General features: G+C 40.1%; 1 protein-coding gene across 1 annotated transcript in view; it reads left to right on the top strand.

Annotated features, from left to right (window-relative positions):
* LOC134218093 (zinc finger protein 600-like) overlaps positions 1–25,548 on the top strand; it is a 192,017-nt gene that overhangs the window by 44,282 nt on the left and 122,187 nt on the right. Inside the window, exon 3 of the mRNA XM_062696965.1 lies at positions 12,038–12,383. Within this exon, the coding sequence (XP_062552949.1) occupies positions 12,038–12,383 (346 nt within the window). The remainder of the gene's footprint in view (positions 1–12,037; positions 12,384–25,548) is intronic.

The following is a 25,548-nucleotide window of genomic DNA, read 5'->3' as shown; positions in this document are numbered from 1 at the left end:
CAAGTGGCCAGCTTTTCCGGGGCTATCTTGATGAGCTCAGCTCCGATACCATCCTTACCAGCTGCTTTATTGGTCTTTAGCTGTTGAATGGCATCCTTAACTTCCCTCGAGGTGGGGGCTGGTAGGCTTCCATCGTCCGCTGAACTGACGTAGTCATCTCCTCCGTTGCCTTGACTTTCACTGCCTGTACTCTCAGCGCCATTCAGATGTTCCTCGTAGTGCTGCTTCCACCTTTCGATCACCACACGTTCGTCCGTCAAGATGCTCCCATCCTTATCCCGGCACATTTCGGCTCGCGGCACGAAGCCTTTGCGGGATGCGTTGAGCTTCTGATAGAGCTTGCGTGTATCTTGAGAACGGCACAGCTGTTCCATCTCCTCGCACTCCGTTTCTTCCAGGCGGCGTTTCTTCTCCTGAAAAAGGCGGGTCTGCTGTCTCCGCTTCCGTCTATAACGTTCCACGTTCTGCCGGGTACCTTGCTGCAGCGCGACCGCCTGCGCTGCGTCCTTCTCCTCCAGAATCTGTCTGCACTCTTCGTCGAACCAATCGTTCCGTCGACTTCGACCCATATACCCGACGTTGTTCTCCGCTGCGTCGTTAATGGCTGCTTTGATTGTATTCCAGCAGTCCTCAAGAGGGGCCCCATCGAGCTCACCCTCTTCCGGCAACGCTGCCTCGAGATGCTGCGCGTATGCAGTGGCGACATCAGGTTGCTTCAGTCGCTCTAGGTCGTACCGCGGCGGTCGTCGGTACCGAACATTGTTGATGACGGATAGTTTTGGGCGCAGTTTAACCATCACCAGATAGTGGTCAGAGTCGATGTTAGCGCTACGATATGTCCTGACGTCGATAATGTCGGAGAAGTGCCGTCCATCAATCAGAACGTGGTCGATTTGTGATTCTGTCTGCAGTGATGTACCGATACGGAAGGCTGTGTTGGAAGTAGGTCCTGCTAATAGCCATATTCTTGGAGGCGGCGAAATAAATTAGTCGTAGGCCGTTTTCGTTCGTCAGCTGGTGGGCGCTGAACTTTCCAATAGTCGGTCTAAACTCCTCCTCTTGGCCAATCTGAGCGTTCAAATCTCCTATGATGATTTTGACGTCGTGGCTAGGGCAGCTGTCGTACTCACGTTCCAGCTGCGCGTAGAATGCGTCCTTATCATCATCAGTGCTTCCGGAGTGTGGGATATGGACGTTGATTATGCTGAAGTTGAAGAAACGGCCTTTGATCCTCACATCCTCACCTGCACATTCTTTCATTGATCGGCCACCACCCGATCACGCGCCTTTGCATATCGCCCATCACTATGAAAGCTGTTCCCAGCTCGTGTGTGTTGCCGCAGCTCTGGTAGATGGTATGATTACCTCTAAACGTTCGCACCATTGATCCCTTCCAACAAACCTCCTGCAGCGCTACGATGCCGAATCCACGGTCCTTGAGCACATCGGCGAGTATGCGTGTGCTCCAGATGAAGTTGAGAGATTTGCAGTTCCATGAACCGAGTTTCCAATCGCTAGTCCTTTTTCGTCGCCGTGGTCTTCACCGATGGTTCCGGTCCGTACTCTCTTGTTTATTGTTCGTTGCGTATGTTTTTTTAAAGGCTGGCTTGCAGGGCCTGACACCAAACCCCCTAAATTTCCGGAGGACCATTCCTCCTTATTTCCGGTGGACCATGGTGCACAGTTTCACTTAGAGTCCCTCGCTGGCACTCGGACGATGATCAGCCGCCCCTAACATGGAGAACAGACGCTGTTGTGAGCCGATCCTGACATGGAGAACAGACGCTCAATAAGATTTGCACCTCCGGAGAGGAGCAAACCCCCATTCCCTGTCAGCATACGACCATAGTTCCCACCGGGGTTGGTTACCCGATCTTCCCTAAGGTTGCTCGTATCCCGGCCAGCACCGCGGGGAGGTAGGGATAGGAGTTGCTGGGTAAGAGGCTAAGGACCGCGAGATAGGGTCTATTTTATTCCTTCAGGTACGCGAAGTACCAATGGTACGCTTTACCCAGCATTTGCCGTGCCATGCCGTGCCTTTACCCAGCAGTTTGCAGAACATATAATAAGCTGTTTTTTTTCAAATGATCTATGTCATCCGATTCTGAGAATTTGAATTTTCGTTGAAGGATTGTACTACGAAACAGTAACAATTCCTAGACCGTATTCTATCGGTTCAAGGACTTTGCAAAATTTATGCGCGTAATTGCATGGAATAAAGAGATTTTGATTAGCCTCCGATAATTTTATTTCCTACTAGTTGACCCGGCAGACGTTGTCCTGCATAGTAGGCGTAAATGCATGTTGTGAACTACCTATGCGAAATTCTCATATGAATCTTTGTTTTAGTTTTTTACGATTTACTCAACTTTGCTTATGATTTTCACATTGGGAAATATCATATAAACGTTGGAAACTATAACGAACGTAACTGCTGAAGGAATTAAGAAAATCCGTCCAGCCGTTTTTGAGTTATGCGGATGCGAACACAGACCATTTCATTTTTATTATATAGAAGATAGTTGACCCGGCAGACGTTGTCCTGCATAGTAAGCGGAAATGCGCGCTGTGAACTGCCCATGTAAAATTTCCATACCGAACTACGAACCACCAAATCCATCCAATTTATACAGAAATTGTACCTAAAATGAAATTTTTAATGACATTTCCGGAGGAATTCCTAGAATAATTACCGAAGAGATCTTTAAGAAATCCGGTAGAAACTTCAAGATTTCCACTGGGAGATCCTCCAGGAGTTTCTCCGGAAATTCCTCCGGGAGTTTCTCTGGGAATTCTTCCAGGAGTTCCACCGGCAGTTCATTCAAGAATCCCTCCAGGATTTCCTCCGAGAATTATTCCGGAAGTTCTATTGGCAGTTCCTACGGGAGTTCCTGTGAATTTCTCCAGAAGTTCCTCCGGGAATTGATTCAGGCTTTCTTTCTGAAATTCACTTAGGCTTCTTCAGGAATATATACAGAAATTCCTCCAGAAGTTCCTCCAAGAGTTTGTCTGGGAGCTCCTTAGGGAATTCTCCGGGAGGTCCCTTTGATGATAATGTAATAATCCATCTACGTACCCCTACAAAGGTTTCAGCTAGACGAGATTTATCTTTAATATGAATTCTACAAGATTTTTTTTCAAGAATTCTTCTGGTAGTTCCACTGGCAGTTCCTCCGGGGGTTCCTCTGAAAATTCTCCTGGGAGTTTATTCACAAATTCCTCCGGGAGTTACTTCGAGAATTCCTCCGAGAGTTCCTCCAAGAAATCTTCCGGCAATTCATTCGGGATTTTTTCCGGGAGTCCCTCCGGGAATTCCACCGGCAGTTCCTACGGGTATTCCTCTGCAAATTCCTCCGGGAGTTCCAGCAGTAGCTTTTCCAGGAAATCATTCAAGTTTTTTTCAGGAAATCATTTAGGCTTTTTTCAGAAATATAGCTGGAAATTCCTCCCGAAGATCTTCCGATAGTTTCTCTGGGAGTTCTTCCGGGAGGTCCTATAGGAATTCTTCTAGGAGTTCCTCCTGAAATTCCTCCGGGAGTTCTTACGGGAGTTCCTCCGGCAGTACCTTCGGTAATTCATCCGGGAGATCCACCGACAGTTTCAACGAGAATTCTTCCGGGAGTTTCACCGTAAGTTCCTCCGGGTGTTTTCCTGAGGAGGAACTTCCAGAGTAATTTCCGGATGAATTCCCGGAGAAATTTCCAGAGGAATTCTCGGAGGAACTGCCGGTGGAACTTTGGAGGAATTTCTTGACGAACTACAGGAAGAAAGAGAGAAATTCCCGGAGGAACTCTCGATAGAACTCCCAAATGAACTGGAAGAATTCTTAGAGGACCTCCCGGAAGAACTCCCCGAAAAATTCTCGGTGGAACTTCTGGAGGAATTTATAAAAAAAAGCCTGAATAAATTCCCGGAAGAACTACTGGTGGAACTCCCGGAGGATTTTTCAGTGGAACAGCCGGTGGAATACTCGGAGTTGAATTTCTTGAGGAACTTCCGAAATCCTATTTCCCGTGAAATTCTTGCCAAATATCCTCCAGGAAATCCCTGTGAAGTTCCTGGAGGGATTCTCGGAGGAACTCTTGGAAAAACTCCTGGAGGAGCTTCCGGAGGAACTCGCACAAGCACTTCCGGAGGAATTCCTACAAGGAAGTCCTGAAATAATTATTGGTGAAGTTCCTGAAGAAATTTCCGAAGTAATATCTGAAGGAATTCCAGGAAAAATACCTGAAAGTATTCCCAGATGAATTGCTGAAGAAGTTACCGAATGAATTCCCGGGGGTTTGTTCAGAAGAAATTCCTGGAAGAACTCTCAAATTAATTTCCGAATAAAATTCTGGAGAAAATTCCGAGAGAAGTCCGGAAAGAATTCCAGGATGGTTCCGCGGTAAAATTCCCGGAGAAATTCCTGAAGGAACTCCTGGAGAAATTCCTAAAGAAATTTCTAGAGGATCTCTCGAAGGATATTCTGAAGTAATTGCGAAAAGAATTCCAGCATGAAATCTTAGAAGATTTCGCTATATAATTTATGGAGGTATTCCTGGGGAAAATCCTGGAGGTTATCCCGGAGGAATTAACGAAAGAGCTCCTATAGGAATTTCCGAAAAAAAATTCTTATAGATTTACAAGTGAAATTATGGAGCGAAATCGGAGGATTTCCGTCATAAATTTCTGAAGAATCTTCTGGAGGAATTATGGGAGGAAGTGTCGTATTTATTCTTGAAGGAACTCTTGAATGCATTCCTGAAGGAAATCCCGGAGATTTTTCGTGAAGAATAGCCGAAGAAATGTCTAGAAGTAAAACTTGTAGAGAAGAAAAGAAATCTTCAAGGAATTTCCTCATGAATTTCCTAAAAAATTAGTGAGGGGATTCTAAATAATTTTTAGGAGGAATTACAATTTCCTGAGAATGATTTTCGAACGGTTTGATTTTTTTTAATAAAGCATTGTTAATAAATATTGACAATCTTTACAATGAAAATATAGGTGTTGATATCTCGATATTTGTTTTTACTTGGTTGTTTGCTTCATTTTTGTCAGCTTCAAAGCGCTAAATTTGAATATTTTCAAAACCGCGCGTCCGACGTTGTGACGCTGTTGATTTAAAACATTTAGTACAACAATAAGTCGCGCGCGATGCACTATTGTGCTACTATTGTACAATAGCAACGCGCTATTGTAATTTAGCCTTGACCAACTGAGGACAGAAGAGACTATCTGGCAAACCTATGGTCGGCTAGCTATTGGGTTTTCCGCAACATACAAAACTCACAATCACTTCCTGGAATCCTGGATACCCTAATAAGTTTTTGGTAATCTTTTGAATTTCAACCACCTATTTCTGAATATCTAGGCCAACATTTGAAAAGGTCGTAATAGCCAAAACTTATTAATAAATGATTTGAGTGTATTACTTCTACGTGAAGTTAAACGATTCACAATGATATGGAAATGCTAATATCATCTTCCAAACTCAGACGTAGGGACGCAATGAGAAAACAGAACTGTGCAATAAAAATCCTATTCGACTAAATGCTGATGTCATATTATAAATTTGGAGACAGTAGTCGTCGATAGAAAATCCTTCCGCACGCCATGGCATATGAGCAAGTCAAACCACCTTCCTTTTGCCAGTGGAGGTATATCAGCTTCCACATTGATATTCTCCCCTCCCCCTTCATACGGGAGCTTGGCAGAAGGAAGGTCGTGTGATATGTGCCATCACAAATATTGTCGGCGTAGCACCAAGTTAGAATTCGGAAGTCGGGACTTACGAACCGAACTTTCTTCCGAAGTTTTATCTATCAAACAAGTTGGTGCGTTGATAATAGATAATAAAATTATTTTTATTCGAATCCAGCACACTACTTCCGAAGTTGGGAAAATTGCCTATATCTGGAGAAAATTCCAACTTCGGTATAAAAAGCGGTATAAATTTGGTCCGGATAGACAATATTGCCCTCCGCTCGCTTTCAAATCGACTTCTATAAAAACATTCTTCATGCCTGCCGTATCCTAACGGAACTATTAATTCTATACTTTCGCCTCTAATTCTATCATGAAGATAAGAAAATTATTTTGAGCTTTTTAGTGGAATGTCTTCACTTGTCATAAGACGAGTTAATACAATCCCATTGAATTCCACCACTTAATTGTATCTTGACAGATACGTATTTCGACCTCAACAGTAAGGCCGTCTTCAGTGTCTCGTACTTGTCGATCAATAACTCAATAACTTTCATGATGTTCTGTTGATTGCGCTATTCAAATTAATTCATGAAAAAAATGTTACTTAGGTCCTTTTGAAAAGTTAAGCGAGAACTGATTCGGTGGGCTAAAACCCATGATAAACAGCGATAAAAACTATGAAAATTATAAAATTCCTGCGGAAATCTACGGATTTTTTTTGAAAGGGCACTTTTATCAGGTATCAGGTATCAGAACGTCGGCTCAGCAGGCACGTTCCCCTCAATTTGGGAGATTTGTGCCATCGCCTTCACTGGCCTTTCTCATCATTTACCTGACGGAAAAGGAAGTGAAAAGGGGAAAGGAAGAGGAAGTGAAGTTGGAAAGGAGAATGGAACCATTTATAGGAAAGCCAATTATGTAGACTCACACGCATTCAGCTAGGGACTAAAGAGAGGTGTCACAAAAACACAGAGGACGTAACAATGGACGAACGTCAAAGACGAAACACAGAGTGCACTGTAAAAAAACGCATAATGCGAATCCATATAGGTGGCAATTTGTTAAAAACTAAGTAAAACACATATTTATAACCCCATTTTTATTGAACCTCACGTTGAGATTGAACAAGAGTAGCCGAAACCTAACATCAAGAACGAAACACAGAGTACACTGTGAAAAACGCATAATGCGAATCCATGTAGGTAACATACACAAAGTACATTGTAAAAAAACGCATAATGCGAATCCATATACGTGACAATTTGTTGAAATCCAAGTAAAATACATATTCATAACCCCACTCTTATTTTACCTCACGTTGAGATTGAACAAGAGTAGCCGAAGCCGAACGTCAAAATCGCAAAAACACAAAAACGAACGTGAAAAACGCATAATGCGAATCCCTAAAGGTAACATACACAAAGTACATTGTAAAAAAAGCATAATGCGAATCCATGTAGGTGACAATTTGTTGAAAAAAAAACAGTTTCATAACCCCACTCTTATTCAACCTCAAGTTGAGATTAAACAAGAGTAGCTGAAGCCGAACGTCAAAGACGAAACACAGAGTACACTGTGAAAAGCCCATAATGCGAATCCATATAGGTGACAAACACAAAGTACATTGTAAAAAAAAATACATAATGCGAATCCATATAGGTGGAAGTTTGTTGAAAAACTAAGTAAAACACATATTCATAACCCCACACTCACGTTGAGATTGAACAAGAGTAGCCAAAGCCGAACGTCAAATACGAGACACAGAGTACACTGTGAAAAACGCATAATGCGAATCCATATAGGTGACGATTTGTTGAAAACTAAGTAAAACACATATTCATAACCCCACTCTTATTTAACCTCACGTTGAGATTGAACAAGGGTAGCCGAAGATAAACGTCAAGGACGAGACACAGAGTACACTGTGAAAAAACGCATAATGCGAATCCATATAGGTAACATACACAAAGCACATTGTAAAAAACGCATAATGCGAATCCATATAGGTGACAATTTGTTGAAAACTAATTAAAACACATATCCATAACCCAACTCTTATTTAACCTCACGATGAGGTTGAATAAGAGTAGCCGATTATCTCGGAGAAGTAAAAAGTCAACTACGCCATAGCTCCGGTTAGCGCAGCGAGGGCTAAAATACTGTGAAGGGGGCCCTGGTGCTTCACAGGCTCCGTTTGCGGTTAGGTTCTTATTATTCATTCGTAGGCACGGCCGCATCACACCGAGAATTAGGGGTCACCTGTATGGCGGACTTTTACCACTGGAACAGGCAATCCGTAATGTTATTCTTAGCCAGATAACCAGCTGCCGACACCACACGGCTATCTAGGCTGTTCGTAGAGAGAAGTTGACATTTACTTTACGTCAACTCTCAATGTGGCCGAACAGCCGAAAATTGACAGATACGTATTTCGACCTCAACAGTAAGGCTTCAGTGTCTCGTACTTGTCGATCAATAACTCAATAACTTTCATGATGTTCTGTTGATTGCGCTATTCAAATTAATTCATGAAAAAAATGTTACTTAGGTCCTTTTGAAAAGTTAAGCGAGAACTGATTCGGTGGGCTAAAACCCTTGATAAACAGCGATAAAAACTACGAAAATTATAAAATTCCTGCGGAAATCTACGGATTTTTTTTGAAAGGGCACTTTTAATTTCAATTGGAATATCTGTGAGTTAAATCACCGGTGATTAACATTGTACGGGGATTCTGTATTGAATCTGAATCTGAAACATGCATTTCCCCAGCAGGCCGTATTCGATTCTTCTTTATAACAGTTGAATTTCAAGTGCTGTATGTCCGATGTTTAACGAGATGATGCCGTGCATTTTTTAGCTATTAAATCAGATGATTTGGAATTGTCAAATATTCTCAATTTCAAAATTAAAACTAGTTGAATAAACAATACATAAGCTCCTGGCATCTTCTTCTTCTTATTGGCATTACATCCCCACACTGGGACAGTTCATTAAGCACTTCCACAGTTATTAACTGCGAGGTTTCTAAGCCACGTTACCATTTTCGCATTCGTATATCATGAGGCTAACACGATGATACTTTTATGCCCAGGGAAGTCGAGACAATTTCCAATCCGAAAATTGCCTAGACCGGCACCGGGAATCGAACCCAGCCACCCTCAGCATGGTCTTGCTTTGTAGCCGCGCGTCTTACCGAACGAAGCTCCTGGCATACGGATTTCTATTTGAAGAGAAAGTCCGTCACAAATATTTATTAAAAGTTATATCCTAATGGTCTCCGAAAGGTTAAGGAGAAATAATAAATTGATTTTTTTTAAACTCCGTGGATTTGTAAGAAAAAGTTATTTATTAAAATATATGTATCGGCTTAATTTAATTCTTACTATAAACATGAAACGCCTAAATAAAAAAATTTACAATGATATGGAAATGCTAATATCATCTTCCAAACTCGGACGTACATGTTCATGATAGCATTAGAGGCGAAAGTATAGAATTGATAGTTCCGTTAGGATACGGCAGGCATGAAGAATGTTTTTATAGAAGTCGATTTGAAAGCGAGCGGAGGGCAATATTTGTGATGGCACATATCACACGACCTTCCTTCAGTACTTCAGACAGTACTCGTCGATAGCAAATCCTTCCGCACGCGATGGCATATGAGCAAGTCAAACCACCTTCCTTTTGCCAGTGGAGATATATCAGCTTCCACACTGATATTCTTCCCTCCCCCTTCATACGGGAGCTTGGCAGAAGGAAGGTCGTGTGATATGTGCCATCACAAATATTGCCCTCCGCTCGCTTTCAAATCGACTTCTATAAAAACATTCTTCATGCCTGCCGTATCCTAACGAAACTATCAATTCTATACTTTCGCCTCTAATGCTATCATGAACATGTACGTCCGAGTTTGGAAGATGATATTAGCATTTCCATATCATTGTAAATCGTTTAACTTCACGTAGAAGTAACACACACGAAATCATTAATTTAGTAAAAAAATTTAATTTTTCAAGGAACTCTTGGAGAAAATCCTGACGTAATTCTCAAAGAATTTCATAAAACATTCTGTTGCAAATTCTTTCGAAAAATCTTTCAGGGATTCATCCGGAAGTTCCTTAAAGAATTCTTTTAGAAAACCGCTCAGGTTTCTTATTCCAAAAATCCTTCAAAAATTCAGTTGTAAATTTCACCAGAAATACTTCCAGGAGTTCCAAATAATTTTCCTCTGCACAGTATTACAGGGATTCCTTCGGGAAAGCCTTTGTAAATTTCTCCACAAGTTTCTTCGAAAGTTTCTACTGGAAATCCTCTGAAATTTCTTAAAAATCCATATAAAATTCCCTAAGGTTTTCCAAAAGGAGGTAGTTCTGAAAAATGTTCTAATGGAATTTCCGAAAGGATTATTAGAAGTCCATTTTTGGGCTTTCAAAGGAATATCTGACGGAATTTCCCAAGAATGTGCCGGATTTATTTTTGGAGTAATTTCCTGAGGGTTTTTTTTTTAAAGGAATCCCTGGTGGAAAATCCGAAAGAATACTTGGATAAATGTGCACAAGAATTCTTGAAGAAATTTAACTATTTTGAAAATTCCTTTACAAAATCCTTTAGAAATTCCTTTGGGATGCTAATTTTGTAATTCGTTCGGATATTCTTAGGGGTTTGTTCTAAAATTACTGAAGGAAATTCGAAATAAAGTACTGGATAATTTACCGAAGAATTGGAGTTTTGGCTGTGGCGATTTCCCTGGGAATTGGTAAAATTATTTCTGAATGAATTCCTGTAGGAATTTCTGAAAATATGACTGGAGGAATTTGTCGGATGTTAATAAAATTTGAACGAAACTTCTCTAGAAGTTTCCAAAGAAATTTCTGAATTCATTTGCGGAGGTTTTGTTCAAAGGAAGTCCTGTTGGAATTTTAAACTGAATTCCTGGAATATGTTTTAATGAAAAACCTAGAGGATTTCTGAAGGAATTCCTAACCAAATTGAAGGTAGAAATTTTTGGATGACTTACCGAATTCATTGCTGGGAGTATTTCCCATAGAATTGATTTAGGTGTTTACAAAAAAAATGTTAGGAAGACTTTCCAAAGAATTTGTAGATAAATCCAATTTAGGTATTGCGTTGGGCTCGGTCCAACGCCTTTCTTGCGTAGTGACTAACAATTATTGTCATCGGCACATTTCCGTCCTTAAAATAGGAAACCTTTTCTCGGGATTGTTGCCATGTAGGGTCGATATTCAAGAATGCTCAAACCTATTAGTTAGCAATAAACCAGCTTAATAATTCAAAATGTTCTGAAAAATTAGAAGTCCATAATATTAAACTGATTCATTGTTGAATCATTAAAAATTCAATAGGGGAAATGACGGCTTTGGCAGGTTTTATTCTATTATTGTCAGAGGGGCTTTCTATAACCAATTATGCTCAAATTTGGACTAAACAATCTTTACATTTAAAAGAATATTGTGGCCGAATTTCATAAAATTTGGTCAACAAAAACCCCCCTGACAATAATAGAACAAAACCTGCCAAAGGCGTCATTTCCCCTAAATAAAACGCGAAAATGTTAGTCTCGGCGTTGGAAACAATCACTGTCAAAAATATGTATATCAACGAGCGTGGAAAACTGTATAGGGTATTGTGCCTATTAATCTGTCGTGTAATGTCCTGCAATGTATCCTGATTGTGGATGACCGCCGAAATAGGGACATCCAAAACTTTTAAGAGAATCTACGGAATTGATGTTGAAGCAATCTGGCATCGCTGATGATAAATGTCTTTCAATAAGTCCCAATTGCGGGGGGCACCGGCTCTGGTAATGCATTTAAACTTGTTTTACACAGCTGTTGGAAAAAAATTGGTCCCCAACATGAGATGAGCGAGAACAAAGCGATTATTGAGCTTGCTATCCGAATTAGTTTTTTTTCAACTTGTATACAAGTGCGATAATTTTGTTTTCATGGCTTGTTATGATTCGAAGAAGTTTTTGCATCTCTTTTTTATCGTTGTTCGTTATCTATTGAAAGCGATTTCTGCAAACCCTGCCAGAGTCAAATTATTTCATTTAAAATGCACCAAAATCCGAATTTATTTTCCGGGATTGTCCGGGACATGCTACATTTGCTATCTCAAATACCGGTAAAGAGATTTTTTATATTGCCAGAATCGATTAACGTATGTGCAAAAATATTTATTTGACTGTTTTCAGAAAAAAAAAATCATTGCTGCGTTTGAGCACCTTCATTCATTATTTCCGTAGAAAAAGACGAGCATAAGTTTTGTACATCAACATAATTAGTTAATATTAATCGTTATCCTTTCCTATCATTTCTTCACCCACAGACACTCGTCCATGGTTGACGTCGTGTTCGACGAGGCGGCGGATTTCAATCCGGACACGATGCTCTCCAGCGTGTTCCTCGATCCCGGGCTGGACTTCATCGACGAAGCCCTGGTCGGGGGCGACGAGCACATGATGATGATGAGCATGGGTCAGGACTTTCTTCACAGCTTCGCGGGGACGTCGCAACTGTTCTATCCACCAATGACGGCGGCGACGGCGACACTGGATCAACAGCAACAAGGTGTGGTTACAACGCTGATGGACGGAGGTGGTCAGCTGGTTTTGTCAAATCAGTTGGTAGTGGGGCCATTGCAGCAACAACAGCAAAAATGTGCCATCGAACAGGTAGGTCAAACGATTAGGGTTCATTTTTTTTGGTTGGGAAATGGAGTGTAATGAATTGAATTAGTGAGTATAAATAATTTTTACTACAAATCTCCATCCATTCATAAATGTGTTTGTAACAGTTTATAGTGGATTGCGTACCGTCACTGCTTGAAAATAATGAAGAATCAAAACGTTGCTCTGAAGTTAGGTCCGTTTTATTGAGCTTGCTGATGTCTAATCGCCTTTTTCTTTGAAGCGTTATAGGGAGGAAGGGATTTGTTTTCATTTAAAATATTTTTACATATCATTCTTTCCAACTTGGGATCGGTAATCTTGATAAGATAAAATGGAATGAATTGGATAGTACTGACTTGTCTTATGAAAAGGGAGTTAATCCCCCTAAGCAAACTCTAAATATAATTTCCTGTCCCTCAATTAATTACTACTAATATGTAATATACTGCCCAAGATCGCATATTTGGCCCTGACCGCACCGGCGGCACGACTCTCACGCAGCAGCAAACAAACATTTTTTTTAGTAAACTGTTTCGGTTTGTTCGGGGCATAAAATTCCACTGGATAAAATGAAAATATTCGCATAATCACAGTGCTTTACTGTACATTTCCGTACACTAGTGGAATGTCTTCACTAGTTAGTACATATGTTGACCTCAAGAGTAGGGCCATCTTCAGTGCACATGACTTTACTCGACGGTCGAGTCAAGTGCGAACCACTGAAGACGGCCTTACTCTTAAAATTGAACTATGTATTTGTATGGGATAGTCTTATGACAAAACGTTATTGTTAGTGTTAAATTAATATCCGTATTGGAGTATGCACTATGATTCAATCTTCTATAAACCAAGGCTGTGGTCATTGTTATCACTGCAAACCAGTTTTCAGATCTATTTTTGTATATTTTTCTTGATTTATGCTGCAATACACAAAAAGCCATTTCCAATTACTTGTGCCAGTTTGTAAAGACTTTGCATGTACATGCATTTGTGCTTTGAATACGTGGTTTTCAGCTCATTTCTGCTCTTACGACTCTTCATCAAACAAACAAATATCAATATGATTACAGAACAAAATCCAATATGACCATCAGAAGCATAAAAACTCCATGCACCCCAACATCAAGGCAACGTGTACGTCACGAGAAAACGACGTGCCGCATACCGTCACCCGTCCCAGGCCGTAGCCAGGAAGTGCTGATATCTACGCACTGACCGATGACGACGGCTGACTACGATTTCCAACATCCAACCAACCAACCAACACAATCAATCAGATCAGTAAACAACACGGAACGGTTCAGAACTCCCCACATAGTAGGCATTGCACTCTCGCTCATCTATGTTGCATCCCGGAACATGAGCGGAATGCATTCGTTCGGGGTGCACTTGACGGGTTTGGGCTTGTGTTGGTGGGTGCTACACAATGGTTAACGCATGCAAATACGCATACATGCACACGAACACTCGGCGCAGCAGCTGTGTGTTGCGATTGTATGTGCAAAGAAGAATCAAGAAAAGAGGGCACAACACACGTGGCAGGCGAAGAAAAGAAGAAAGGCTTTCCAACCCTCGGCCTACTGCCTGCTCCGCCACCCACTCTGACTGACGGGACCAGCCGCACTGCATTTGCCGGTTCGCAATTTTGCGCGTAGTGGCATGGGGTGGAATAGGAAGTGTGTTGTGCATCCTCCTCCTCATTCTGATCCTGATGGCTATGTAGGCTTTGGCTATCCATGCGTCGGCCATGGCAACATACACAATCATAGGACGCTGCACAGCAACCGTCGTCGGCCAAACGGTTTCAACGAGGGAGAAGAATGTGTAAAGTTTTAAGATTTTCCTTTTGCGCATTCGTTCTCCCTCGTGGGGTGGTGGGATGCTGATGCTGGTTCATGACTTGCTGCCACCATCTTAAAATTTTGCTGGATGCTGCGAAAAATATCGGCATTTTTGGCTTGGGCGATAAATTAACCTTGTGCTCGGAGAAATATTAAACATGTAGGTAATTGCATTATGCAGTTCATGGAGGGCAACGACCTGTTGCAAATAGCGATGTGGTACACTCATGGATTTCGAGGGTTGCGTATATTTCCAAGCTCTGCATATTTTTTCTGTAGTCTGTATTAGGGCTGTTGCCGAAATATTTACCATTAGGAGTAGTGAGATTGTTCCATACAACATCAAAAAATGTTAGATACGCTGATAATAATAATTAGAATTACTGCTTCTGGACTTTATCTACTAGACTAGATTTTATGAGACGTTCCACGGCATACGAAAAACAAGGCAGGCTCAGCACATATGTAAACAATCAATTTAAATGTAAACATGTGACATCAATATTGCCTGATTTTCTCAAAATTGCACGCGGCGTACCCTTCAGGAAAGGTACCGCCGCGCTTTCTGCACCCCGCTTACTTGATTCTTATGGGTGAATAGCATTGCGGTGTATCGTTTGGCGCGGCCGTACATTTCGACAGTCCTTCGCCGCGTGCAAATACCCATTTGGGGACATTACAAAAGCCGCGCAGTGTATCATATTCAGAAAATCTGACAATACTATCTACGCTCAAGCTGAACCAAGACGATGCTCAACGGTCTCAGCATGCTTACTTTTGTACTCTCACATGCAGCGATAAAATATGCATCACTCTTGAAATGTCATTTTTCTTACGGCCTACCTTGTTGTCTGTATACCGTGAAGGCGTTCATAGAATATTATTTTTAGCTCGTGAGCTGTAGAAAGTTGGAGTTCAAGTGGCCGATATACAGGAAGTACGGTGGCCAAGATCCGGAGAACGTGAATCCAGAGCCTTGGGTCCCACGACCAACTTACTTGATACTTGATGGGCTACAGCTCTTCGATGAACCTACCAGTCGCCCTGAACATTGAGCGCCCTCAGGTCCTCTTCAACTGCAAAAAGCCATCGTGTAAGCGGCCTTCCACGAAACCTGGGGCCTCTTCCGGGCTCTCTACTAAATATTATCTTCGCTTGACGTTCTTCCGGCATAAGAACAACGTGACCAGCCCATCGTAGTCTGCCGTGTTGTATAAGCATAATAATATCCAGCCCTGGTACAATTCGTGATTCATGCGACGCCGCCAGATACCGTTCTCCTGTTTACCGCCGAGTATTGTCCGCAGCACCTTACGCTCAAACTCTGCGAAAGCTCTCCGATCAGCCTCCTTTAACGTCCATGTCTCATGGCCGTATAAAGCCACCGGAAGAATCAGAGTAGTAAAAAGCGCGAGTTTTGTTTTCGTTTGCAGACTACGGGACTTAAGCTGGTTATGAAGTCCGTAATAAGCCCTCTTTGCAGCTGCAATACGCCTTTTCACCTCGCGGGTAACATCATTATCGCACGTCACCATTGTTCCAAGATACACAAATTCTTCTACCACTTCAAATTTTTCACCATCCAGCACCATTTCGCTACCACCACCAATAATGAACCCACGTTGATTGAACCCACGACCAACACTGCATTCAAATATAACATCTATTACAGCGTCTGCGAAAAAGCGGAGCATGGAGTTGGTTTCGTAGTGATGGGCAAGCAGATGAAGCGAGTAATGCAGCGTGGAAACCCCTTAGTGAACGGATCTGTGTGTTAAGGATACGGGGCAAATTCTTCAATAACAGCCTGATCAACATCTACACAATGACAAACGATAAATCCGACGACATGAAAGACAAGTTTTATTGAATGTCTTGATAAAGCCTATGGAGAGTTTCCAGAGCTTGACGTGAAAGGTCGGTAGAGAGGACTTTCTCGTTCTATTAATCGGTAGGGAGAGCCTTCACTCCGCTGCCAACATAACCGCCTACGACTAGTAAATATCGCTGCTGCCAGAGGGATGGGCATCAATAGCACCTATTTTGCACCCAGGATGCTATGATGTTTTCACTAGAAAACAATAGAGAAGGGCTATTGGATTTTTTTACACGGCCGTGTAAAAACAGAATCGGGTGTATAAGATAATTCATAATTCCTATGTCACTGGTTTGAGCATGAGCTTCTTCTTCTTCAATGGCCTTACATTCCAACTGGAACTTGGCCTACTTTAAAACTTATTTAGTATTCTATTAGCATTTCCTCAGTTATTAATTGAATGCTTTTTATGCCCGCCATTGCATGAGTATGTATCTTGTGTGGCAAGTACAATGGATTCACTATGCCCAGGGTGTCCGGACCGAGAGTCGAACTCGCCATCTCCGAATTATCAATACTACGCCTTTGCTCGCAAGGCTATTGGAGGCCCATGAGCTTAGAGTGATTCAAATTTTGACTTTTTCGCTACCCTATCCTTGAACTATAACATTTGCTATTTTAATGAACCACCTAAATTTTTAAATGAATTGGTTGTAATTTGTCTGAGCACGAGCAGTTTGATTCTTGTATGGAAATTACTATAGAAATCGCCCCGTATGTGATAGATCGTTTCGTGAGGTGGCCCATTAGCTATTTAAATATAGCCAAACCGAAGACTTCATAGAATATTTCCTAAAAAACCCAGATTAATCCACCTAGCGGTGATGGTGCCTTTCTCGACCTTCGTAAAATGTGTGTGCTTGAAAATAGATGAGCTAGTAGCTAGGAGTAAAAAAGAGAAAAAAAATCTTTGTCCGTTCTATGAAAATCGGATTTTTTCAAGCAAAGATGTTGTAGTTCCAGTTGAAAACCGAAAATCATATTTTGTCCCATTCCCGAATGTCGCAACTGCATCGCGAGTGGTGCACGATTATGGCACAGATGCGCACTACTCGCGATGCAGTTGCAACATCCGGAAATGCGAGAAAATGCGATTGTCGCGAGACCTCGGTTCGGTTTTCAACTTGATCTTCAATATGCTAATAAGAATTTCGACAATTTTTTTCCTTTTCTAATCTTTTTGACGTACATACCCATGTTTTATTTTACCCAGTCATATATTTTGAGGATATTACTTTTGGATGTTTGTTAAACTGAAGCTCCGACTACTACCCGTAACGCTGGGTAGATACCTCTTCGTGGTGTGTTACGGGGTAAGTTCTACCATGGTCACATTGCCAGCTACAGGCACATCCTGATCCAACGAATACCTTCCCAATATCCAACTCCGTGGTACTTCTTCCTTCTCTCCCTAGAGACGGTACAGATAAGCGTGGCCAGAAATAGTTATTCTAATGCTTTTGTCATTTTTGTCATAGATTGAAATTAAGGACTACACCCACCTTGATTTCTGATAGCAATCTGGACAGAGATTTCAAAGGAAACATGAGTATCACTAGTTTCCAGTCCACGAAATAATTTATAGTAATTTATTTATTTTCCATATTTCATTATACTTATTTTTTATATTTCACTATATTTATTTTTCATATTTTTACATTTTAATTTTTTAGGTTTTCATATTTTTTATAATTTTATATTTTAACATTGTATATTTTTTTAATTACGTATTTTATACCTTCCTAATCTAACATTTTTATGTATATTATTTCTGTGCATTAAAATTTTAATTTTATTATGTTTTTATATTATCATATTTTTATACCTCTTTAAATTTAACATTACACTTTCTTTTTTGATAATTAATGATTTAATATTTTTAAACTTTTATATTTTGTATTTTTGTATTTTCATATTTATATAATTTCATGTTATTACACTTTCATATTATAATATTATTATATTTTCCATATTCTTATATTTTTCCCATTTTTATACTTTTATGTGCTCACATTATGACGCTTTTATATTTTTATATTTTCAGGCTTTCACATTTGTTATTCCTGTATATGTTCATATTTTTTGTCTTTGTATTTTTAATTTCAAATTCCATATTTTAATCTTTTGTATTTTCATATATTTGTATTTTCGTTTTTCATGCTATCATATTCTCATATTGTTATAATTTCTTAAATTTAATTTTCATATTTAAATTTTTTGTCTTTCTTATATCTTTATACTTTCATGTTGTTATAATTTTTATGTTTTCATATGTTTTTATACTTTCATATTTCCATGTTATATATTTTTGTGTTTAAATATTTTTATATTACCTTATTTTCAGATCTTCATATTGTCATATTTTCAATATCACTTTTTATATTTTAAAATTTTTCAATAATTTCATATTCTCATGCTTTTAGGTTTTTTTTTGTACTCATATTTTTGTATCTTCATTTTTTAATTTCATGTTTTCATATTTTTTCATTTCATATAGCAATTTTTATTCTCTTGTTACATTATATTTTTATGTTTCTTATTTTCATATTATAAAATTTTCATAATTTCATGCTTTTATTTATTTATATTATTGTATTATGTATCTTCATATTTTCATGATATAACATTTTCATAGTACACTACAAAACATCCCAGGAATGAAAGCTTCACAACCTGCCATGTAACCTTTATGCAGACGACGTCCTGGCACATGACCTGCTATCTGATACTCATAACATTCTAAATAATAATCAAATTCTTTACAATTTCCAGCTTCTTCTACAAGAGATGTACATCCCGAGTTAACTTTGGCTCCAAATTGATGTTATATTCTACAAATATATATATAAAATTTGATATAATTTCTTATTATAATGTTATTCATTTCACTACATATTTATATAAAAACTACCAAAATAAGAACTTAAAAAGAACGCGGTGCGTATGGTACGGTATGTCCACGCATCCTTCAACCCCTGTAGATTCGTGATATGTATCATGTTGAAGTGACTACTTGAACACGATACATCTCGAAGAATCATCTCTGCGGCAAACACAACGCAGTGGGCCTGGCCGCTTTGAAGTTTATGTCATACCACTGGTATGCTGTAAGCCTGAATATTGACAAGAAAAATTATTGGGCGTCATCTAACTCAATGATTTTCCAGGATGCTTTCTTTGTACTGGCTGCGTTTGTGTTCGATTAGATTAGATTAGATTAGATTTGTTAAACTGAAGCTCCGACTACACAAAAAGAAAACGAAAATGTCATTCCCATCGAGCGGAGAGCCATATTTGTTATGATATAAATCTCATGACCGTCCTTCTGCCAAACTCCCGTATGAAGAGGGAGGGAAGCGTATCAGTGTGGAAGCATCCATAGATCGTTTTCGGAGAGAAATTATTCGGTACAACTTTGTTGCACAAGAAAGGCAAATATTATGGCCAATTTCTAAGGTAATAGTCCAATCTGGCCAATTTTCAATAGAAAATAATAGAACAGGATTCCGCGTCCAATGCAATTTGTTGTGAGTAAATCGATCAAGGGTAAGTGCTTTTCTACGCGCCTTTTTTAAAACACAAAGTATTTTGGCCATAATTTCTGTGCCCATAGTCCAATCTTCCGAATTTTCAATATAAAACAATACGGCAGGATTCCGCGTCGAGTGGAACTTGTTGTAAGTGAATTGGTTGAGGATAAGTACCAAAAAAGTGAGCTAAGCTTTTCGCACTTTTGGTGCGCACACACACACACACATACACACACAGAGACACCATCTCAGTTCGTCGAGCTGAGTCGATTGGTATTTAACACTATGGAACTCCAGGCCTTCTGTAAAAGTTTAGTTTTGGAGCGAACATATAACCTTTTCGTATACTTTGTAGGCAAAAGGCGAAAATGGTGTTTCGGCCATAACTTCCGACCCCATATTTCGATGTGGCCAATGTTCAATAGGACACATTGGGACAGGATTATGCGTCAAATGTAACTTGTTGCGAGCAAATCAGCTAGAGATAAATGCCATGGTCCGATCTGGCCAATTTTCAATAGGAAATAATGGGACAGGATTCTACGTCGAATGCAATTTGTTGTGAGCAATTCGATTGAGGATAAGTGCCTGAAAAATGAGTGACATTTTTTGCGCGATTTTTACGTATAAATTTGTATTTTGGCCATTACTTCCGATATCATAGTCCGACCTGGCCAATTTTCAATAAGAAACAATGAGAAAGGATTCTGTGTCGAATGCAATTTGTTGCGAGCAAATCGGTTGAGGGTAAGTGCCTGTAAAACGAGTGACATTTTTTACGCGATTTTTACGTATAAATTTGTATTTTGGTCATAACTTTAGATCCCATAGTCCGACCTGGCCAATTTTCAATAGGAAACAATGGGACAGGATTTTGCGGCGAATGCAGTCTGTTGCGAGCAAATCGGTTGAGGATAAGTGCCTGAAAAATGAGTGACATTTTTTACGCGATTTTTTCGTATGAATTTGTATTTTGGCCATAACTTCCGATCCCATAGTCCGATATGGCCAATTTTCAATAGGAAACAACGGGACAGGATTCTACGTCGAATGCAACTTGTTGTGAGCAAATCGGTTGAGGATAAGTGCCCGGAAAATGAGTGACATTTTTTACGCGATTTTTTCGTATGAATTTGTATTTTGGCCATAACTTTCGATCCCATAGTTCGATCTGGCCTATTTCAAATAGGAAACAATGGGACAGGATTCTACGTCGAATGCAACTTGTTGCGAGCAAATCGGTTGAGGATAAGTGCCCGAAAAATGAGTGACATTTTTTACGCGATTTTTTCGTATGAATTTGTATTTTGGCCATAACTTCTGATCCCATAGTTCGATCTGGCCTATTTCAAATAGGAAACAATGAGACAGGATTCTGCATCAAATGCAACTTGTTGCAAGCAAATCGGTTGAGGGTAAGTGCCCGAAAAATGAGTGACATTTTTTACGTGATTTTTTCGTATGAATTTGTATTTTGGCCATAACTTCTGATCCCATAGTCCGATCTGACCAATTTCAAATAGGAAACAATGGGGCAGGATTCTGCGTCGAATGCAACTTGTTGCGAGCAAATCGGTTGAGGATAAGTGCCCGAAAAATGAGTGACATTTTTTACGCGATTTTTTTGTATGAATTTGTATTTTGGCCATAACTTCTGATCCCATAGTCCGATCTGACCAATTTCAAATAGGAAACAATGGGACAGGATTCTGCGCCGAATGCAACTTGTTGCGAGCAAATCGGTTGAGGATAAGTGCCCAAAAAATGAGTGACATTTTTTGAGTAGTTTTGCGCACACACACACACACACACATACACACACACACACACACACACAGACATCACCTCGATTCGTCGAACTGAGTCGATTGGTATATAACACTATGGGTCTCCGGGCCTTCTATAAAAAGTTTGTTTTTGGAGCGATCATATAGCCTTTACCGTATACTTAGTATACGAGAAAGGCAAAAAGATGTTTTATGGCAAGTGAGTCGTTGTTAAGTACGTATATGGCCTCCACTTTGGTAGGTATATAGCGAATCAGTGCATTATATACAAGTACTTCCTGGAGTAATTCCTGGAGGAACTTCCTGGAGGAACTTCCGGAGGAATTCCTGGAGGAACTTCCGGAGGAATACCTGGAGGAACTTCGGAGGAATTCCTAGAGAAACTTCCGGAGGAATTCCTGGAGGAACTTCCGGAGGAATTCCTAGAGGAACTTCCGGAGGAATTCATGGAGGAATTTCTTGAGGAGCTTCCGGAGGAATTTCTGGATGAACTTGCGGAGGAATTCCTGGAGGAACCGTCGAAGGAATTTTTGAAGGCACGTCCGAAGGCATTTCTCAAGTAACTTTCGAAGGAATAATTGGAGAAACATGCGGAGGAATTCCTGCAGGATCTTCTGTAGGTTTTCCTGGTGGAACTTTCAAAGGAATTCCTGTAGGAACTTTCGAATGACATTCTGGAGGAATATCAAAAAAAAAATCTTGGAGAAATTTACCAAAGAAATTCTGAAGGAACTCCTGAAGGAGTTCTTGGAGGAACTTGCGCAGGAATTCCTGGAGGAGCTTCCAGTGGATTTTCAGGAGAAACTTTCGGAGGAATTCAGGAGGAAATTCTGAAGGAGTTCCTGGAGAAAGCTACAGAGGAATGCTAGGAAGAACTTCTGGAGGAATTTTCAGAGCAGCTTCCGGAGGAACTTCGGAAAGAATTCCTGGATAACTTCCGACGGAATCTGGAGAAACTTCCTAATCAATTTATGGAGGAATTTTCGGAGGACTCTCATTTATTTTATTGGTTTAATCACCGTTACTCAGTATGGAGTCGTTTTGTTGATTTTTCTCGGTGAACAAAAACTAAACACAATTATTTCAGCGTGACGTTTATGTTTTTTATGTTTTGCCTTTCTCGTATACCAAGTATACGGTAAAGGCTATATGATCGCTCCAAAAACAAACTTTTTATAGAAGGCCCGGAGACCCATAGTGTTATATACCAATCGACTCAGTTCGACGAATCGAGGTGATGTCTGTGTGTGTGTGTGTGTGTGTGTATGTGTGTGTGTATGTGTGTGTGTGTGTGCGCGCAAAACTACTCAAAAAATGTCACTCATTTTTCGGGCACTTATCCTCAACCGATTTGCTCACAACAAGTTGCATTCGACGCAGAATCCTGTCCCATTGTTTCCTATTTGAAATTGGCCAGATTGGACTATGGGATCAGAAGTTATGGCCAAAATACAAATTCATACGAAAAAATCGCGTAAAAAATGTCACTCATTTTTCGGGTACTTATCCTCAACTGATTTGCTCGCAAACAAGTTGCAATCGACGCAGAATCCTGTCCCATTGTTTCCTATTTGAAATTGGTCAGATCGGATTATGGGATCAGAAGTTATGGCCAAAATACAAATTCATACGAAAAATCGCGTAAAATATGTCACTCATTTTTCGAGCACTTATCCTCAACTGATTTGTTTCGCAACAAGTTGCATTCGACACAGAATCCTGTCCCATTGTTTCCTATATGAAATTGGTCAGATCGGACTATGGGATCAGAAGTTATGGCCAAAATAAAAATTCATACGAAACAATCGCGTAAAAATGTCACTCATTTTTCGAGCACTTATCCTCAACAAATTTGCTCGCATAAAGTTGCATTCGACCCAGAATCCTGTCCCATTGTTTCCTATTTGACATTGGTCAGATCGGACTATGGGATCAGAAGTTATGGCCAAAATACAAATTCATACGAAAAATGGCGTAAAAATGTCACTCATTTTTCGGGCACTTATTCTCAACCGATTTGCTCGCAACAAGTTGCATTCGATGCACAATCCTGTCTCATTGTTTCCTATTTGAAATTGGTCAGATCAAACTATGGGATCGGAAGTTATGGCCAAAATACAAATTCATACGAAAAAATCGCGTAAAAATGTCACTCTTTTTTTCGGGCACTTATTCTCAACCGATTTGCTCGCAACAAGTTGCATTCGACGCAGAATCCTGTCCCATTGTTTCCTATTTGAAATTGGCCAGATCGGACTATGGGATCAGAAGTTATGGCCAAAATACAAATTCATACGAAAAAAATCGCGTAAAAAATGTCACTCATTTTTCGGGCACTTATCCTCAACCGATTTGCTCGCAACAAGTTGCATTCGACGTAGAATCTTGTCCCATTGTTTCCTATTTGAAATTGGCCAGATCGGACTATGGGATCAGAAGTTATGGCCAAAATACAAATTCATACGAAAAAATCGCGTAAAAAATGTCACTCATTTTTCGGGCACTTATCCTCAACCGATTTGCTCGCAACAAGTTGCATTCGACGCAGAATCTTGTCCCATTGTTTCCTATTTGAAATTGGTCAGATCGGATTATGGGATCAGAAGTTATGGCCAAAATACAAATTCATACGAAAAAATCGCGTAAAAAATGTCACTCATTTTTCGAGCACTTATCCCCAAACGATTTGCTCGCAACAAGTTGCATTCGACACAGAATCCTGTCCCATTGTTTCCTATTTGAAATTGGTCAGATCGGACTATGGGATCAGAAGTTATGGCCAAAATACAAATTCATACGAAAAAATCGCGTAAAAAATGTCACTCATTTTTCGAGCACTTATCCTCAACCGATTTGCTCGCAACAAGTTGCATTCGACGCAGAATCTTGTCCCATTGTTACCTATTTGAAATTGGTCAGATCGGACTATGGGATCAGAAGTTATGGCCAAAATACAAATTCATACGAAAAAATCGCGTAGAAAATGTCACTCATTTTTCGGGAACTTATTCTCAACCGATTTGCTCGCAACAAGTTGCATTCGATGCAGAATCCTGTCCCATTGTTTCCTATTTGAAATTGGCCAGATCGAACTATGGGATCGGAAGTTATGGCCAAAATACAAATTCATACGAAAAAGTCGCGTAAAAAATGTCACTCATTTTTCGGGCACTTATCCACAACCGATTTGCTCGCAACAAGTTGCATTCGACGCAGAATCCTGTCCCATTGTTTCCTATTGAAAATTGACCATATCGGACTATGGGATCGAAAATTATACCATTTTGCCTTTCTCGTATACTAAGTATACGGTAAAGGCTATATGATCGCTCCAAAAACAAACTTTTTATAGAAGGCCCGGAGACCCATAGTGTTATATACCAATCGACTCAGTTCGACGAATCGAGGTGATGTCTGTGTGTGTGTGTGTGTGTGTGTGTGTGTGTATGTGTGTGTATGTGTGTGTGTGTGTGCGCAAAACTACTCAAAAAATGTCACTCATTTTTCGGGCACTTATCCTCAACCGATTTGCTCACAACAAGTTGCATTCGACGCAGAATCCTGTCCCATTGTTTCCTATTTGAAATTGGCCAGATTGGACTATGGGATCAGAAGTTATGGCCAAAATACAAATTCATACGAAAAAATCGCGTAAAAAATGTCACTCATTTTTTGGGTACTTATCCTCAACCGATTTGCTCGCAACAAGTTGCAATCGACGCAGAATCCTGTCCCATTGTTTCCTATTTGAAATTGGTCAGATCGGACTATGGGATCAGAAGTTATGGCCAAAATACAAATTCATACGAAAAAATCGCGTAGAAATGTCACTCATTTTTCGGGCACTTATCCTCAACCGATTTGCTCGCAACAAGTTGCATTCGACGTAGAATCTTGTCCCATTGTTTCCTATTTGAAATTGGCCAGATCGGACTATGGGATCAGAAGTTATGGCCAAAATACAAATTCATACGAAAAAATCGCGTAAAAATGTCACTCATTTTTCGGGCACTTATCCTCAACGGATTTGCTCGCAACAAGTTGCATTCGACGCAGAATCTTTTCCCATTGTTTCCTATTTGAAATTGGTCAGATCGGATTATGGGATCAGAAGTTATGGCCAAAATACAAATT

Source organism: Armigeres subalbatus, chromosome 2 (genome assembly GCF_024139115.2).
Source record: "Armigeres subalbatus isolate Guangzhou_Male chromosome 2, GZ_Asu_2, whole genome shotgun sequence".
Taxonomy (NCBI): Eukaryota; Metazoa; Arthropoda; class Insecta; order Diptera; family Culicidae; genus Armigeres; species Armigeres subalbatus.
Note: the sequence above shows the minus strand (reverse complement) of the source record. Positions and strands in the feature narration are given on the sequence as shown.